This window comes from Heterocephalus glaber, unplaced genomic scaffold (assembly GCF_053883595.1).
Source record: "Heterocephalus glaber isolate CG9 unplaced genomic scaffold, H.glaber_assembly_v1.0 deba00001687, whole genome shotgun sequence".
Lineage (NCBI taxonomy): Eukaryota > Metazoa > Chordata > Mammalia > Rodentia > Bathyergidae > Heterocephalus > Heterocephalus glaber.
The window spans coordinates 22,556,980-22,576,347 of NW_028258412.1; the positions used below are offsets into that span (position 1 = coordinate 22,556,980).

The 19,368-nt window shown below is 43.6% G+C and overlaps 1 protein-coding gene across 4 annotated transcripts; it reads left to right on the forward strand.

Annotated features, from left to right (window-relative positions):
- The first annotated feature begins 2,470 nt into the window (after window positions 1–2,470).
- Window positions 2,471–18,181, forward strand: Denr (density regulated re-initiation and release factor). Of its 4 annotated transcripts, none has more exons than XM_004843904.4 (8): window positions 2,477–2,594; window positions 3,302–3,416; window positions 10,445–10,464; window positions 11,393–11,477; window positions 13,441–13,524; window positions 15,930–16,046; window positions 17,389–17,528; window positions 17,893–18,181. In XM_004843904.4, the coding sequence occupies exons 2-8, from the start codon at window positions 3,311–3,313 to the stop codon at window positions 17,935–17,937; spliced, it is 597 nt and encodes a 198-aa protein (XP_004843961.1). In that variant the 5' UTR covers window positions 2,477–2,594; window positions 3,302–3,310; the 3' UTR covers window positions 17,938–18,181. The 4 variants fall into 4 exon arrangements, with proteins under 4 accessions (XP_087054409.1, XP_004843961.1, XP_021113234.2 ...); XM_021257575.2 differs by having other exon boundaries at window positions 2,489–2,710; XM_087198283.1 differs by lacking the exon at window positions 10,445–10,464 and having other exon boundaries at window positions 2,471–2,594.
- The last annotated feature ends 1,187 nt before the right edge of the window (window positions 18,182–19,368 follow it).

Consider the following 19,368-nt stretch of genomic DNA (forward strand, 5'->3'; position numbering starts at 1 on the left):
ATGCACTAAGGAAGATGCTTCCGACTACGCTAACACAGTGCCACGGCTCCATCGCAACGCATCTTGATAATACAAAATTTTGAAATGTCGCAAGGGAGGTGTGGGGAAAGGTTGACCAGTGGGTATGAATAAGATAGAGTTAGATAAGAGTAAGAAGTTCGAGTGTGCTATTGCGCAGTGGGGTGACTGTAGATAACAAATTTCAAAAAGCCAGGAGAAAGTATTTTGCATGTTTCACCATAAAGTAATGACAAATGAGATAATGTCTAACCCTGACTTAAACGTTACACAGTGTAAACATGTATCAAAATGTCCCATGGCACCCCACGAATATGTACGTGTACAATTTTTATGTTTTTATCAATTAAAAATAAATGTAAAGAAAAATTAATATAAAAATTTAAAAAAAATAAATGTAAAGAAAATATTGATCCAAAAACGTCAAAATGTGAAAGTTAAGATCAATAAAATATGCTGCTGTGTGACCTTAAGCATATGTGACCTCAGTTCATTTCCACTTTTGAGCGTTGATTTTACTATCTGGACATTAGAGACAATACAGTAATACCTACTTCACAGGGTTTTCCAAAGGATTGAATCAGCTAACATCTCAGGCTGTTAAATTTACTGAGAGTAGAGACTTTTATTTCTTTTATTAAAACAACGAACTAGCCCAGTGTGGTGGGGCATGTGTGTAGTCCCACCACTCAGGAGGCTGAGGCAGGAGGATCTATGTGAATTTGAGGCCAGCCTGGGCTACATAATGAGACCCTGGTTCAAAAAAAAAAAAAAAAAAAAAGAGAACTAGCTTTGTGCCTGGTATATAGTAGGAACTTAAGTAAAATTTGTAAAATAGCTGGAGATTTAGCTCAGTGGCACCGAGCCTGCCTCACAACCACAAACTCCTAAGTTTGATCCCTGGTACCCTCCCTCCCCAAATTTGTAAAATGGATCCATCTGGACTCTGCCAAGTTTTGTGGCACATTGTTATGTGTGTGTGCTTTTTTTTTTTTTTTTTTTTTTTTTACTTTGATCAAATCCAGGGTCTCCAAACTGAGCTATACCCCCAGCCCTTTTATTTGTATTTTTATTTTGGAGGATCTCACTAAGCCCATAAATTTCCTAGGCTGGGCTGGAATTCTGGATCTTCCTGCCTCAACCTCCCAGATTGCTGGAATTACAGGCATTCGCCATCATGCCCGGCTGGCACAGATATTTTCTTGTTTCACTGGTATAACATAGAATAGACTCTCATGAGAGAGGCCCCCCCCCTTATTTAAGAAGGTCAGATGGAGGCCATATGGAATGAATTTCTAGTGGAAAAGACTGTGTCAACAGTAGGCGTGATGGTGAACATCTGTAATCCCATTTAATTAGAAGGCTGAAGGCAGGAAGATCCCAAGTTGGAAGGCAACCTGGGCAATGTCCAGACCCTGTCTAAAGAAGCGTGGGTGGGATGTAGCTCAGCGGTAGCCTCTGGGTTCAGTCACCAGGGAATGAAGCTGGTGGTGAAGGGGAATTAGGTCATTAGGTTGTGGGAGTGGAGGATAAAGCAAAATAGAACAACGGTCTTATCTATAGAGCACTTTTTTGGCTTATCATTCCCCAAGCTCTTGTACTCTGAACACTCTGTAGTGTTACCATTCCCATTTCACCAACCAGATTCGGGGTGAGGATGCAGATGAAATTTTCCCAGAATAAAACAGATGGAAGGGAAACTAAGATACATCACGTATGCTTTACATTCACGTATGCGAAGGCCTGAGATGGGATAAATTAATTCCAATTTGGACCACATATAAAGATAGGTAGGCCGGGGATTTAGCTCAGTGGTTCCGGCACCTGCCTTGCAAGCGCAAGGTCACGAGTTCAATCCCCGGTACCAAAAAAAAGATAGGTAAAAGCGAAGATGATGAAAATAGTTGTTAGTGTGGTTAGACTATGGGCCATGAAAACAATGTAAGTAGCATCGATAGGATGTTTTTTTAGATTCTAAATTTTTTTTTTTTTTGGTACCAGGAATCGAACTTGGGACCTTGTACTTGCGAGGCAGGCGGCGGACCGATAGGATGTTTTTAACCCCTCGAATTTAGGATGTGGTGTTGAGGTGAGACCTCATCCAGCTAGCTGCAATCTCCCCCCATGGGCGTGGCATCCTGTCCTGGAGGTTAGTCAGGATCCAGGATGTACCCCAGACACTGGGCCAACGCTCCCCCGGTTTATTAACAGGGAGTCATTTCTGACTCATGAGCGTGTCCTGTGCTTGCAGTCTGCGTCCCCGTGCAGGCGCGCACACCTGGAGAAGTACACCCAGTCCACAGGTACTCTACAGACCGGTCGCCTCTGGCCGGCTTGGCTCCGCCCCCAAGCGGAGGGCACATGGTTTCTAGTTTCGCTCCGCCCCCTCACTCCGGCTTCTCGCGACATCCACCTCGTACAAGCTGAATCTCGCGATAAATATTTATAGTCTCGCGAGAGCACACTGGATAGACTGGTTCTGGAGTGGCCCTAGCCGGCGAAGCGGGGTTGCATGTGTCGCTTCAGCTGGCTGGAGCTGCGGGAGCGGAGGCGGCGGGTGCTGTGCGACCGCCTGGGTAAAGACTCCGCGCGCCCCTGCCGGTTCTGAGAAGCTTATTGCGTCTGGAAAGCTGAGATGCCGCCTGGAGGAAAGGGGCCGGGCGTCCCCGCCCCCGCCACATGGGCCCCTTTGGTATCCCCGGGTTGCCCCTTCGTCTCAGCCCTGCTCGTCCTTGTCGCCTCAGCCCTCCTGCATTCCGCCCGTACTTGGTTCTTCTGCCCCACTTTCTCTCATCCTTTCGGGCTCCGGCCACCCCGCCCCTCCCCCTCCCCCCTCTTCGCTGTCCCCACACGCTGCATTCTGGACACCTCGCGCTTGACCCGCCCCTCTGCCAAAGCTCTTCTGCCCTCCCTTCCAGCTGTTTGGAGCCTTCCTCTCACCGCAGCTTGCATCCCTCCCAGGTCACCCTCAGACCTTTTGCTCCGTCTCCATCGAGGTCACCATTTCCATTCCCTCCCCCCATTTGCTTCCTCTTTCTCTGCCCCCCCCCCCCGCCCGTCCTTCATAGTCGCGTTCACTACTTGCTTCCATGTAGACTTGTGGACCAGGTACATGTGCCAGGAATTACTCATTTTTCATGATCTAATACGGCTTGTCTTACTCCACAGAGAAGGAGCTGTGGGGTGGGGGACTATGTAGTGAGGGAAGCCAGACTGCACCCCAGTACTGCTCCCTTGGGGTCTTCCTTCAGAGTAATGAAGATGTCATTTCCGTTGCTTACAGGTTTGTGAAATGGCTGCTGACATTTCTGAATCCAGCGGGGCTGATTTCAGAGGTGATCCGAAGAACAGTGCCAAGTTAGATGCTGATTATCCACTGCGAGTCCTTTATTGTGGAGGCAAGTGTTGGAAGGTGGAAGATTGCTTTTACTGTTTTGTTTTGGGTTTTTTTGGTACTGGGGATCGAACTCGGGACCTTGCACTTGTGAGGCAGGCGGTGGAACCACTGAGCTAAATCCCTAACCCTGGCTTTTACTGTTTTGATGCCTTATGTTAATAGTTTTACATTTGTTCCTGTTAAGTTTCTTTTTATGCATTTTACTTTTGTCATTTGGTGAACCCTTAATTGAAAAGGGGGCCTCAGTGAAGAGGAAGCAGAGGTTAACAGATTTTCCCAACCTTTGTGATTTGTATCTTGCTACTTGGCCTGGAGGAGTTTACAATCCAGTTGAAGTAGAGATGTGCAAATAGATTATTTAAGCTTGATGGTCATCTGGGAGTTTATTTGTTTTAATTTTTTTTGGTACCAGGGATAGAACTCGGGACCTTGCACTTTCAAGGCAGGTGCCAGAACCACTAAGCTAAATCCCCAGCCCTTTTGAGTTTAAAGGAGGGCTTCTTGGAAGATATTGAGTCCTGAGGGATGGGAAAGAATGGAGGAGGAAATGAGGAATGGCACCCTAGAGGGAGAGAACAGCTGTGCAAGGGAAAAAGCTGGTGCATGTCTGTGGAGAATTGAGCAGCTTTGAAGTAGGATAGGGGAGAGTAAACTGTAGGTTAAGGAGTGGAGATGAGGTTAGAGTGAGAAGCAGTAAACACCCTTGGAAAGTCTTTTTTATTTTTGAGACAGGGTCTTGCTATGTAGTTCACGCTGGCCTTGAACTCAGTATGTTGCTCAGGCTGGCGTTGGACTTGAAGCTATCCTCCTGCCTCAGCTTCCCAAGTGCTGGAATTATAGGCATACACTACCACCCCCGGCGGTGGGAAAGGCTTTTTGAGTAATAACATATATTTTAGACTCAATCAACAATTTTCCCCCATTAGTATTTTTCCTCATTTTCAGTAGGAAAATTTCAATTCAAGGTTCTCTTTTATTTGCTCTTCAAAACTTTCAGAAAGCTTTGAAGACACAGGACAGTAAAAGGGCATGTCAATATTTTTGAGCACACTTAACTGTGTGCCAGGCATGTTTCAGGTTGAGGACTGAAGAGTGAATAAATAAAAAGGGAAAAGCCTGGGATGTAGCTCAATTTGAGGCCTTGGATTCTATCCCCAGTACTGACAGGGTAAAATTAGTGACTCATCATTTATTGAGTATCCTTGATAATGAAATAAAATTAGTGTGCCATACCTTCAGTTTTTTAAAAAATTATTTTTATTTTTATTATTATTTGCTGTACTGGGAATGGAACCCAGGGGCACTCATATTGAGCCATATCCCCGGCCCTTTTTTCTCTTTTTGAGACAGGATCTCACTTGCCTGGGAAGACTAAATTTGCTATCCTCCTGCCTCAGCCTCCTGGCTGGATTGAATCTTACCACATTTGTCTTTTTTTGTTTTTTTTTTAACTGGAGATTGAACTCATGCACTTAGCACTAAGCTAATCTCCAGCCCTGTTTTGTTTTGTTCTTGTTTTTTTGAGCCAGGACCTTGTTAAGTTGCTAAATTGCCCATGCCAAGCTCAAACTTGTGATCTTCCTGCCTCAGCCTCCCATAGTGCTGGAATTGCAGGTGTGCACCATCATGCTTGTCTTGTCTTATAGCATAGTCAATTATATTCTTTGCCTTTGGAGTCATTGGCCAATATTTGCATCATGACTCTAGCGCTTACCAGGTGTATGGCCCTGGGCAAGTTATTTGATTTCTCTAAGGTTTAAAGGTCTGTTTCTAAGATATATAGAATGAGAAAGAATATTGCATGTTAAGTCAGATGATTGGTGTGAAGTACCTGGGGTAACTATCACAAGAACCTAGTCTTCCAAATGCTGTTATTTATTTTTTATTTTTTTGGTACTGAGGATCGAACTCTTGTCTTTGCATTTGCGCAGCAGGTGTTGAAACCACTGAGCTAAATCCCCAGCTTAAATGCTGTTATTATTATTAGAGTGTGGTCGTTCATTATGATTGTTCATCTTGTTTGTCAGATGTAGTTTGGAACTATTCTGACTAGGCTTAGTGGTGCACACCTAATCCCAGCACTCAGGAGTACAAGGCAGGAGGATCACTGCAAGTACAAGGGCAGCCTGAACTACATAGTGACCCTGCCTCAACAAACAAACAAAAAAAACTTTTATTCTGGAGCTGGGGATGTAGCTCACTGGTAGACCACTTGGCTGGCATGTACAAGGCCCTAGTTTCAATCCTCAGTACTGCAAAAATAAAAATTGTTCTTTGTATCCTGTTTCATCAAATCTAAGACTTATTTTATAAAATGTACTATGGATATTCTCCTAGTGGGGAAAAATGATATCAATTAAATTGACATAGCTCTATTAAAAATATAAAAAAATTAGAGTTGATGAAATACAGGATATGAAAAACACACTGTTGAATTGCTTATGTCACTTCTCAGATGGCTTGGAGGGGGGATACTAGGGATTGAACCCAGAGCTTTCACAGAGCTACATCTCCAGCCCTTTTTATTCTTTATTTTGAGACAAAGCCTCTCTGTGGCCCAGGCTGTGATCTTCCTGGCTTAAGTGGCTTTTGAAGACTACACCAAGTAGTCCATCTACTCCACCAATAATTTATGTTGAAGAGAAGTCCCTAACCTTTGTGAGAAAGGTGTATTTTAATTTCCTTCCCTACTTTGTGTTGGTATTGTAGGCAGTAGGCTGAGGAGAGATGTACTTCTTCCCCAAGGAGCTTAAGGTCTAGGTGTGTAAGAATCACTAGGAAGTGTTAAATACTTGAGTGAAGTGGTACTGACCATATGGGGGTTTGGGGATCTTTGTCCAGAGGAAAGTGGGAAAGTTTTCAAGGAAGTGGGGTTTGTATAAGTCTTAGGTGATAGGTAGAATTTGAAAGGTGAAGAAATTTGTAAGAACAACATGGGGGTATAATTTAATATGCTGTCTTCAGGGGAGAAGGAGACAAAGGTTTCATAGGAACAGAAGGCTAATTTGGAGTAAAGAAACAAAAATGGTAGGGTGGGGTGAGGTCTGAGGAAACATGTCTTCAGAGTTCAGACTGCAGATGTTGAAGTCTGAGTTTATTTCTTTTGTATTGTTGGGGATCACGCCCAGGGCTTTCTGCAGGCTAGGCAGTGTTCTACTGCTGAGTTACACTCCCAGCCCTTTCTGAGTTTAAATCTCTTTTTTTGTCTTTTTTTTTTTACTTTTACTAACTGTACCCTTGTCTAGTTCCTTCATAAAAGGAAAGTAGAAGAGCCTATTTCAGAGCACTGTTGAGAGGGGTAAATAATACATTGCACAGGGTATAGTGGCATATACACTACTTGGGAGGCTAAGACAAGAGGATCACAAGGTTGAGGCCAGACTATGAGAGAGAGAGAGAGAAAGAAGAGGGGACAGGGGACGGGGCATCTTTCAGCCCAGCCTGAGCAATTAAGTGACTTAGTAAGACCTTGTCCCAAAATGGGAAAAGCTGGGCGTGGTGGCCGCACACCTTGTGATCCCAGCACTTAAGAGGCTGAGGCAGGAAGATCACTGCTAGTTTGAGGCCAGCCTGGGCTACATGGTGAATTCAAGGCCAGCCTGGACTACAAAGCAAGACCCTGTAACAGAAACTGAAAAAAGGTTTGGGATGTAGCTCAATGTGAATGTTCTGGATTCTGCCCTTATTACTATAAAAAAAGAAGAGAGAGGCCCAGGGATTTAACTCAGTGGTGCCGCCACCTGCCTTGCAAGTGTAGAGTCCTGAGTTCGATCCCCAGTACAAAAAAAAAAGAAGAAAGGAAACAAATGTTTGGCACATGGTAAGTTTTTGGTAAAGCTTATCTTTTATTATTTCTAAAAGTCAGATAAGTTGGGAGTTGTTACAGTCACCATCATCTGTAGTGAACTGTTAGTTCTGTGAGGAGGAAAATAATGAAGTGACAAGAGAAGATGAAATGCTACATTATGAGGAGGAGGAAGAGCCCATAAAAAGTAAGGCTGGCTGCAGAAATGCAGGCTTGAGGGAGGTTCAGTGCCTTGCTCTCAGTGGAAGCTATGTAAAAAGCAGAAGGTCAATCAAGGAAAAGATGGGCTGCTCAGCAGTGAAAAGGGGAAAAGATTCATGGTGAATTATGTATTTCTAAACTGAGAGAACTGAAAAGTAGGAGAGGGGTGATGAGGTTCATTATATTTGGAGGTGAGGTGTGGGTTCATTTCCCAGTATAGTGAACTTGTCTCTCCCATGTTTTAGAGCGGCAGCAGAGAGGTCAGGAAATAAAGCTTGGCACTGTTAGCCTCGGAGGCGAGGGTCTGAAATGGAGACGATGGGAGCTTTTCTGAGGAACGAGAAGGACTTAGGGATTCTTGGGGTGTACTCATAGTGAGGTGAGCTGGGCAGATTTCACCACATAATTGGTGTCAAGTGTAGAGAGGTCAGCCTCTGGGAATCTTGTTTTTCTGCAATTATAAAGCATGACAGGACGCAAGAAAAATTGGTACATTTATTTGTTTGTGGTCCTGGGGACTGAATGCAATTCCTTGCACTGAGCTACATCCACGGCCCTTTTGAGGCTATTCTTTGAAACAAGGTCTTGCTAAGTTGCCCAAACTACAGCAGAACTTGGGATTCTTCTGCTTTGGCCTCCCAGAGTGCTGGGAATACAGGCATGCGCTGCCACACTTGACTGATAGATGTATTTTGACAAGATGTCTAGAATAGAGTATAGGTTCCTGTTGTATTCTTTTTTTTCCTTTTGTACTGGAAATTGAACCTAGAAGTGCTCTACCACCAAGCCACATCCCCAATGCTTTTTATTTTTAATTTTGAGACGTTATCATTAAGTTGCTTAGGCTGGCCTTGAACTTCTGATGCTCCTGTCTAAGGTTCTGGAATAGCTAGGATTACAGGTGTGCACCACCACACCTAGGGGATTCTATTCTTTCTTTTTCATTTTATTTAGGGTTTTTTTGAGATATGGTCTCACTGTGTAGTTCAGGCTGGCCTTGAACTCACTATATAGCCCAGGCTGGCCTCAAACTTGAGGTGCTTCTGCTTCAGCCTCCTGAGTGCTTGGATTACAGGTGTGTGTCACCACACCTGGCTGTATTCTTACATGACAGTTATCTGTGAAGCAACATTTTAAACTTGAAAGCCTATGTGAATCAAGTACAAGACTCCTTTCCGGTGACTTCAATGGGTCAATAAAGTAGCACTAAAGAGTGGAAGCTATTGAATTGAAAGATGTATTTCTACCTAATCAGCACTGTTCAGAACAATACTGTACAGGCTTCTGTTTGATATAAAATCCGTCTTACGTTTCACTGAACAAAGCAGTAGTGGACATGAGTTTAAATGCTATCTTCTGATTCCAACATTACCATTTTGTAAACATGGTGGACTTGGTTAGCCAGCTTGTTAAGAAAACAGGGTCCAATTTACCAAGACTGTAAAAACATTCACTGAGTAGCTCTGATGGGTAAAGTCCTGGGCTAAATTCTGAGGAGGATTGTAAATTGGCAGGGGCCTGCCCTTTGTCTGCACATAGTTTACACCTGGTAGATGTAGGCAAGGGCTGGAAAGAAGATGAAGGTGAGGCCGGCAGCAGATAGAGACAAACAATAAAGAGTAGGACACCGGGTGTGGTGGTGCACACCTGTGATCCCAGCACTCAGGAGGCTGAGGCAGGAGGATTGCCAGGAGTTGGGAGGCCAGCCTGGACTACATAGTGAGTTCAAGGCCACCCTGAGCTACATAGCAAGACCTTGTCTCAAAAAGAAAGACTTAATGGAGGTTGCCACAGCTGAATGGGAACTTGAAGGAAAGGTGGCATTCAGGCAGGCACAGAGGAGCAGAGGGCAGATGTGCCAGCCAAAGGAGCAAAACTAAAGAGATAGAAAAGTAATGGGAGTGGAGAGGGTTGCCAGCCTTACAGCTGCGCTGTGATTTGAGACACGTGCCGGGAGAGGCAGTGTGGTGTGGTGTGGGCGACTTCACTAGTAGCTAGTGCTGAGCTGCTGAAGGCTTCTGAGCAGAGAAGTTACGTGAAGACATAAGCAAGGTAAGCTTACTGCCCAGGCTACAATGAGACTAGTGACATAGGTGAGGGAGTGCGTGCCTGTAGCCCACCTGTTCAGGAGGCTGAGGAAGGGTGACTTGAACCCAGGAGCTTAGGGCCAGCCTGGGCAGCAAATCAAGACCTGTGTCTTTAAAACAAAAAGTACCATAAAGTAGGAAGAGAAAGTCGAGGGAAGAGATTATGATTGTGAAGTCAGCAAGTTAATTGGGTTTGAGGACAAGGGAGAGAGGAAATACACCTGTTAAAACCATGCTGAGTATAATTTCTGGCAGACATTTAGTATTCTTGGTGTGCATAGAGAACAGGGAAGACTATCAAATAGAGTACTTGCTAAAGAGAAAAATAGAAATGGTGACAGAGGCACATTCCTTATTCCTTTGCCATCCCTTCCTCTCCCCTTTCAAAAAGAGAAGGCTGCAGGGCCAGGGATTTAGCTCTGGTTTCGCTGCCTGCTGTGCAAGCGCAAGGACCTGAGTTCAATCCCCGGTACAAAAAAAAAAAAAGAGAGAGAAGGCTGCAGATTAGAAGAGACTGTTCCCCGCTCTCAGCTGGAGTCTAAGTGGGCCTCAGAGAGCAGCTTGAATTCATTGAGAAACATGCTCTAAGCTTCTGCCTGTGCCAGGCATTGTGTTCCACGTGCAGCAGTGAGTAAGACTTAATTATCTTCAGCAAGCCTACAGCGTGACAAACATTTTAACAGATGAGTTATAATGTACTAAAGGGTTGATGTTCCATCAGTTGGAGTCCTCAGGTCAGAAAATCAGGGTAGTATCATCTCAAGTAACCATGTGCCTTTTACCTCACAAAACACTCCTGAAGGTGGCATCTGAAAGGTGGTAGAGAAAAATTAGAGGGAAAAGTAGAGGTGAGACATTCTGTCAGATGTAATAATGAACCTTTGATTTGTTTATATATTTTAACATTTTAAATCATTTTTTTCTCCATTTCCCCAGTCTGTTCATTACCAACAGAGGTAAGTCCTTTTAAATATTTTTCTCTTTTAATAATGTCTGCATTGGAGGTCAGTCTGTTTTAGAGATAACCTAAGAGCTTTCTTTTTTTTTTTTCATTCTACATCATTCGATCGTAGAATTTCCCTTTTTTTTTTTTCCTTTAACAGTACTGAGGAATGAACCCACGGCCTTTCCACTGAGCCACATCCCTAGCCCATTTTTTATTTTGAGACAGGGTCTTGCTGAGTTGCCAAAGCTGGGCTCAAACTTGCATCCTCCTTCCTCCCAGAACGTTGGAATTAACTGTAGTTTTGAATGCGTGTATGACCTCCCCTAGTGCTGGGGTTACACGCAGTGTGCTGCCATGGCTGGCTTTTTATTGTTTTGTTTGGTTTGGTTTATTTTTGAGTTGAGTTGAATTGAGGATTGAGGTCTCTGTTGTACCCAGCTTGAACTCCTGGGTGCAAACCAATCTCCTGCCTCATCCTCCTGAATAGCTGGGACCATGGGCGGAGACCACTGCATTTGCATTTGGCTGAACATTTTGGATTTTTGCATGGAACTCGTGAATAGTCGGTTGATAAAACAAGAGTAACCTTAAAGCTAAAATTTATACATCTGAGCAGAGGAAAAGAGCAATGTAGATTATGTGTGAGACTTTCTACAATGAGGAGCTGCCTAATCCTTTTTGATTTCTAGTTTCTTAATGGAGGTTTCCTGTGGGTGAAAAATCAGGTGGAAGTAATTCTATTCTTTATGTAGCGAGTATAGGAAATGATTTTTAAAAAAATTTTTTTTTTAGTACTGGGGATCAAACTTGGGACCTTGTGCTTACAAGGCGGGCGTAGGAACCACTGAGCTAAATCCCTGGCCCAAGAAATGATTTTTAATTGAAATGTACTGTTTGGAAATGTTTTAATTGAACTTGTTCTTTTTTTCTTTTTGCAGTACTGTGAATATATGCCTGATGTTACTAAATGTAGACAGTGGTTAGAGAAGAATTTTCCAAATGAATTTGCAAAACTCACTGTAGGTATGAACCTTTTTTTTCCTCTTACCAAGCTTGTAATCTAAAACAGTGAGTGTATAGCATTATTTTAAAGATATGAAAGTCCTCCTTTAGTAGGATACAAGATTTCATTAATCTCTAGAACCCTTCAAGTCTCTGAGACAGGATAGATCTAAGTATCGGTTTGCTATGAAAAACAGTAAAGGATTTAGGGGCAAATACATGCGCACATTCATTGTGAACATATTAAATGCTGCATGCTGTTTTGGGTTTTGAGGATAAAGCAATGAGCAAAAGATCTACTCTGTAGGAATTACATTTTAGAAGGGGATACAAGTCAGATGTGTAAAAGGTATACAGATAATGACAAGCTGAAGAGGAGGGGATGTGAAATTTTAGTGGACTGAGATGATGTTGCTAAAAAGATAGCATTTGATTAAAGACCTTCAGAAAAGAAGGAATGGGTCATAATGGATGTCTAGGCAGAGGCCAGGTCCCTGGGGCGGAAGTTTACCCAGTATATTCCAGAAACAGCAAAGTAGAGGTGGGGTTGTCACTCAACAGTGGAGCACTTCCCTACCCTGCAGGGGGGCCTGGCTCAGTCCTCAGCACTATTAAGAAAGGAAAAGAAAGAAAAGCAACCAGGGACCTTTACTGGAGCCAGTCAGCTGAGGGAAGAAGAGTTGGATGTGAAGTCACAGAGGCCAAGTGTTGGCGTTCACTGACCAAGACGGGCATGGAGCATTCGAGCAGAAGGGTTTCAGCAGCGTCACTTTGGCTGTGGGTTAAGAAGAGACTCAGAGGGTTGCAGGTAGAAAAGCAGGGGAACCAGGCAGGAACCTCTTGTGGTGGCAGTGAATGGAGGTCATGAGAAGTGGTCAGATGCTGAATGTATTTTGAAGGTGGAGCTGGCAGAATTTCCTGAGGGGCTGGGTGTGAGGAGTGAAGAAAAGGGAGCATCTAGGGTTCTGGTCCCAGCACCTAGAAGAATCGAGTTGCTGCTGCCAGGAGCAGAGCAGGCAATGGAGGAAAGGTGTCCTGAGGGCACTGAGACCATTGACTTATTTTTGGCAAGCGGAGGCAGTGTCAGAACAAGGGAAAGCCTAGGCTGTTACAGGCCTACCATGGGGCATCGTGTGTTGCCTACTCTGCTGCTTAGTTTTCAGCTTACTTCATGACACACAAGCCTGTATACCTGATGAGGCCTCATGGGCCGAGGTTGGCTGAGAGCCTGGTACTGTGAAAAGTCTCTGGTGTTGGGCCTGGGCCTGGGCCTGGGCCTGGCCCACTGAGGCCATGGTGTGTCTTGGAGAGGGTGTGTGGGGAGAAGGAGCTCTTCTCTCACCCAGGACCAGTGTGATGAGATGAGCCTGTTGGCTGCACCTGCAGGTCCTGAGTGTCTTATGCTCCTTCCATGGCTAAGGAAATCCTAATCCTCCCTTATCAAAGACCATTTTCTAGTCCCATTGCTTACTATGTCAGTCACCTTGCTGTCACTCTATAGCAAATACTTGAAATAATGCATAGAGAAAAGGTTTCTCCTGGTTCACAGTTCTAGAGGGTTCAGTCCATGATCACTGGCCTTGTTGCTTTGAGCCTCTCATGAGGCAGCTCATCACAGTGGGGGCATCTGGTGGAGCAGAACTGCACACCGCAGCGTCAGGAAGTGAAGAGTAGGAGTGGGCTGGGGTCCTGCTGTCCCCATGGAGGGCACCTCCTAAAGATTCCACCCCTCCCAGTAGCACCACCCTGGAAATAAGCCTTCAACACATGGCCCTTTGGGGCACACATATACAGACCATAGTACTCAGCCAGAATGACTTTAGAATTAGGTTTGGCTAGGGATATGGCAATGTGATCATTTGCCTCACAAATGTCATTCTCGATTGTTGGTAAAATGCCTTATTTGGGTATGAGGTTGTTCAAAGGTAATTACTTAACAGTATGAAATGATGTTCATCATCTTCAGTTTCATTTTTATGTCTAGAAAATTCACCCAAACAAGAAGCTGGAATTAGTGAAGGTCAAGGATCAGTAGGGGAAGAAGAAGAGAAGAAAAAACAAAAGAGAGGTAAGACTTAAATCTATGTCTTGATTTATGCAAACATACCTTCCCTCTGACAGAAGAAACTAAGAAAGTTCCCAAAGTAAAAAGAAATCTTATTGTAATTCCACATATGTGTCATTATAAAATTATCTTCTAGATCATGATTGGATTTGGTATGATTTGTCCTTTATTGAACCAGACCTAAGGAAGCATTCTCATTTCCTCTCTGTATATGTAAAGTACAACCAGCTATCTAGAATTCTGTGTATTCTGTTTTATTTTATCCCTACTTCCAATACCTTAATACAATTCCAATACATCTCCCGCTTCTAAAATGTAATTCCTTATGCTGTGGATCTTATCCTTGCCTGTGTCTCTGTAACTACAGTTAGCCTAAAAAGATTTTCAGGATTTTGTATCTTATTCTGGCAGGACTACAAGCATGGTAATGCTCCTGGTTTAGATTTTGCATGTTGAATCACTTCGAAGGGCTTGTGTCTGTGTTTAATCCCTCCCTTCTCAGCCAGATATCTTTTTATTTATTTATTTATTTTGGTACTGGGGATCGAACTCGGGACCTTGTGCTTGCGAGGCAGGCAACGCAACCACTGAGCTAAATCCCCAGTAACCAGATATCTTTACTAAGACTGGACTCACTCCTCCCTTTCTCTTCTCAATCCAGTCTGTCCTAACCTGACTCTGACTCCATGAAACTTCTAATACAAACCTCCAGTAGCTTGGTAACCGCCGCTAAGTCAGAAGAGCATTTGGGCACGCTCCTCTCCTGAAATGTGCATTTCCTTGATTTCTGTGGCATTCTTCCTTCTTACGTCTCCTGTCTATCACTCTGCCTTAGTTATCTGTGTAGACTTCTCCTCCCTCTGTCGCTTAGAAGTAGGCGTTTCCCAATATTCTGTCCCATCTCCTCTCTCTTTACCTTCACCAAGACACTTGTCCTTCAAGACCCACCTGGGTGATTCTGTCCCATCCTTACCTTCACACGGTACGGCACCTGGCACCCGTGTAATTCCCAAATCTGTGCCTGACTGTGTCTGCAGCCTGGAAGCGTGCGTGGTCACACAGGCACCACAAACAGAGCACTTCCAAAGTCAGACTTACTAAGTCTCACATTGACTTTCATTTTCACCGTTTTGGTAATGATGATTGAATTATCCTGTCATCTGAGCCTAAAACCTGAGAACCATCTTAGTCACCCTTTTTGCCCCCTTTAATCAGTTCTAAGCTCTTCTTTCTCCTCCTTCCTCTCTGTATCCTGTGGTAGCCATTACTGTTGCAATGTTTGTTTTTATATTCTGATTATTTCTACCAGAGCCAATTCAGAACTGCAGTGGCCTTTCTATTGACCCTACTCTTCACGGATCCGATCTCTTTGCTGAAAATAGAGTGATCTTATTCTTTTTTTTTTTTTTTTTTTTGGTACTGGGGATCAAACTCAGGACCTTATGCTTTTGAGGCAGGCAGCGGAACCACTGAGCTAAATCCCCGGCCTGATGGAGTGATCTTTTTTTTTTGGTACCAGGGATTGAACTTGGGTCCTTGCACTTGCACAGCAGGCAGCGAAACCACTGAACTAAATCCCTGGCCCATGATGGAGTGATCTTAAAACAGATGTAATTATTTCATTCCTGCAGTCTTTCTGTGGCTTCTCCTCTCACAGTATCCAGTCTGATGCAGTGCTTAATGTTCTGAGTTCTTGCTGACTGCTCTGTAGTCTTTTACTCTTTGGGCTTCATCTGCTACACATCCATAAGCACCTTCAGTGAAGACAAATGTAGTTTCCAGATAGAATGCCCTTTTTTTCAGTCCCTGTACTTGTTCCATTTCCCTACAATATCCTTTTCATGTTTTCTTCTGTGGCATTGGGGAATGAACCCAGGCCTCCTCACTGAGCTGTATCCCCAGCCCTTTCTTTCTTTTTTTTGGTACCGGGGATTGAACTCGGGACCTTTCCCTTGCGAGGCAGGTAGCCTTTATTTTTTGAGACAGTCTTGCTAAGTTGCCCTCCAGGCAAGCCATGATCCTCCTGCCTCAGTCTCACAGAATGCTGGGATTTTATGTGTGCACCACCACACTCAGCTGAATATCCCCTCTTAGATCTCTCCAGCCCTTCTCTCCTCATCTGAGCACTTGTTCTTTAGGAACCACCTTAGATGTCACTTCTTCTAGGAAGCCTTTTCTGTCCTCTGGAAGCAGATTGAGTTATTGCTCTGTAAAGCTGGGGTAGTGCTTTATTCATGGAGGTGGTTGTATTTAAGTAAGTTTTAGGGGTGTAGTTCACTAGACAGAGTCCCTAGAGGGTAGAGACTGTGTTCTAGTCGTCTTGGTGCAATGCTGGGCAGTTTTAAGGCTTAGTATCCTATGATGATGATAAAAATGAAACAATGTAAAGTCTTTCTTAATAAACAAAGGTGGAAGAGGTCAAATAAAACAGAAGAAGAAGACTGTACCACAAAAGGTTACGATAGCCAAAATTCCCAGAGCGAAGAAAAAATATGTGACAAGAGTGTGTGGCCTTGCAACTTTTGGTGAGTTCAGGCTTCTGCTTGCTTTGCACTGGTGGAAGCTAAGTATGTTGCACATGTGTGAGCTATATTCTCTTGCTTGCTTTCTTGTTTTACCTGGTATTACAAAACTTTACAGGCCTGTTTTTGCTAAGAATATACAAAGTGAAGTTTTGTGTTTCTCTGTTTTCACACACACCCATACACCCATCTTCAAGATGAGGCCTTGCTGTGTTGCCCAGGCTGGTCTCAAACTCAAATGACTCCTTTCTGTCACCTCCAAATTAGCTGGGACTAGAGGCACGCACCACCACTCCCGGCCTGCGTCTCTAATTGTAGCTTTAAAATCATAGTCTGGAAAAATACAGAACTTTTTTGGTTTTTTGAGACAGGGTCTCACTATGTAGTTCACACTGGCCTTGAACTCACTAGATTATGTAGCATGGGCTGGCCTTGAACTTGTGGTGATTCTTCCTGCCTCAGCCTCCTGAGTGCTGCGAATACAAGCATGCATCATCACACCTGGCAAGAGAAATGTAGAATTTTTGTAGGATGCAATAGTACAACTTTTCCTTTGTGTAAGTCGTGCTTGGGTACATTTTGTGTAAGACAGGGAGGGCTGGGTTGGCTTCTTATTGAAGCCTGCCAGTGCTGCACTCTGTCCTCTGTAGGCTCGAGGGCAGGAGGTTGCAAGGTGGCCTGTCCCCTCCCACAGGGAGATGACAGTAAGAGTGGGGACATGGGCAGTAGACTGTCCTGCTCAGAGCCCTCAGTTCCTGGCAGCCTGGACTGCATGGTGATGCTGGGGTAAAGATATGTGAGCTTTTAAACCCGGATCTCAGCTGAGGCTGCAGCTCAGTGGGAGAGGGCTTCCTGCCACGCGTCAGGCCTAGAGCTCAGTCCCCAGTAAACTGCAAAACAATAAGACAAATCCAGGTCTCTTCAAGTGACAACACAGACTGAAAAACATCACTGGATTGTATTTTCAGTTTGAAGACTTGTTTCTCTGCTGTGCATTTTTCCACTGTAAAAGGAGCTTAAACAAAAGACTCCGTTCCTATTTGGAGGTGTGTATGTGATATCTGGAAGTAACGCCTGCTAGGTTCATTTTGGTCTTAAATATATGAGCTGGGATAGCGTGGATGCTGCTATTTTTATATATTGAGCTTTTGTTTTACCTTGAAAATGTATGTGGAATTACGAGCTCCGTCTGTGGCAGTTTTAATTATTCTGAAAGGAGCAAGAAACCCACTACCACCATCTGTTTTGTGAGTTTAAAATGCAGGTTAAGTTTCAAAATAGAAAAAATATCTTTGATGCACAGTTCTAATTACATTCTCTTTCTTAAAAACACAAAACAAAACAGAAATTGATCTTAAAGAAGCACAAAGATTTTTTGCTCAGAAATTCTCCTGCGGTGCCTCAGTAACAGGGGAGGATGAGATCATCATTCAGGGGGACTTTACAGACGACATAATTGAGGTCATTCAGGAAAAATGGTCAGAGGTGAGTACATGGGACACGTGCACATGTAGAAAAAGTGTTCCTTTTTTTGGTACCAGGAATCAAACTCAAGACTTTGTGTTTGCCAGGCAGGCATGGTGCCACTGAGCTAAATCCTTGGCCTCAAGAAAAAAATTTGTTTTTATTTTCTATTTTTTTGGTACTGGAGATCAAATGGGTAAGAAAAAGTTTTTAAAACAAGTTTATTTGTTTTTTTGTTTGTTTTGTTTTATTTTTGTAGTACTGGGGATCAAACTCTGGACCTTGCACTTGCAAGGCAGGCATGCTGCCACTGAGCTAAATCCCCGGCCCTTTATTTTGTTTTTTGATGTCACAGCTCATGATATATAATTCTTTGTGTTTATAGGTGGATGATGACAGCATTGAAGATCTTGGAGAAGTAAAGAAGTGATTTTGAAAACTTGTCTCTATTTAATGACCTGAACTGAGAGCTGTAAGGCCAACAGGGGAGAGGCTTTTTAAAAATATATATATTTATCCTACAGTGAAACTGTAGCCTACCCTCGTCCTTGGCGTTTTCACTGTTCTGTACAAGGCTGCTTGGTTTTTTTTTATTGCCAAAGTCTAATAAACAGGGAAGACTGTCATGCTCGTGCATGAGTCAGAATTTAGTCAAATAAAAAATTTTTTGGTCATTTGGTACTTTTTTCTCTTTAACATTTTAAAAAACTATTTTGGAAAATCGCTGTAGACTTTTTCATTTTGCTCTCCTGAGGATCAAACCCAGGGCCTCATGTGTGCTGGGCAAGTGCTGCACCTGGGAGCTGCGTCTCTAGCCCAACACTGTGGACTTCGTGGGAAGCAGTTTGCTGGATTCTTACTGCTCAGCAGCTGAGAGATTTTTAAAAAGAATTTGAATTTGGCTTTCTTACCAGTCAGATATCTTATTGCTTTGGTGTGACATTTTGAGATGGGTAAGATGCATAGATCTTTAGTTGGATTTGTTGCATTATTACCATCAAAGTCCACTATTACATGACACTATGCTGTTGGTAGTTGTTCAAGCTATTCTTGAGATGAGTGGCAGATAAAGCCTTAAAATCGTGCACTTTTAGACCGTATAAACTACTTCTTTGACTTACTTATCCTAAAGTAAGTCTTGCTGAAAATTTATAGATGAGAGTGTTCATCACAATGTCTCCCATCCAAGTACTAACCGGGCCCAACCCTGCTTAGCTTTCGAGATCAGGCGAGATTGTGAAGTTCGGGGTGGTATGGCTGTAGACTCATCACAATGTTATACCAAAAATTGCAAACAAGGGCTGGGGATTTAGCTCAGTGGTTCTGCCACCTGCCTCGTAACCCCAAGGATCTGAATTCAAGCCCTGGTACCAAAAAAAAAAAATTGCAAACAATATAAATGATTGAGAAATGGTTAAAGAGGTGGTCGTACATGATGTGGTAGAATATTATGACTATATTTAAAGATTGTTTTCCAAAAATACTTAGAAACATTGTGTTGTAGTTACTTTTCTCATTGCTCAGACAAAATACCTGATACTCAAAATTAAGTGAGTAAAGGTTTATTTGGCTCACTGTTTGCAAGGTTTCAGTCCATGATCAGCTGGCTCCAAGGTAGGGTGGCATAGCAGAGGGGCTTAGCAGCTTCTTTCTGCCCCTTTTATATTCCATCTGGGCTACCGGACTTAGGAGGGTGTGCCAAGCCAATCAGTGGACTGGTTAAGTAATCACACATCTTTAATCCCAGCACCACACTCGAGATCCAGCCACCTCTGAAAAGCCCCACCTATAACATGAGGGTTTGGGGGGACATCTAGACACAAACCATAGCACATTGTTTGGTAATGTTAAGTATTTGGGG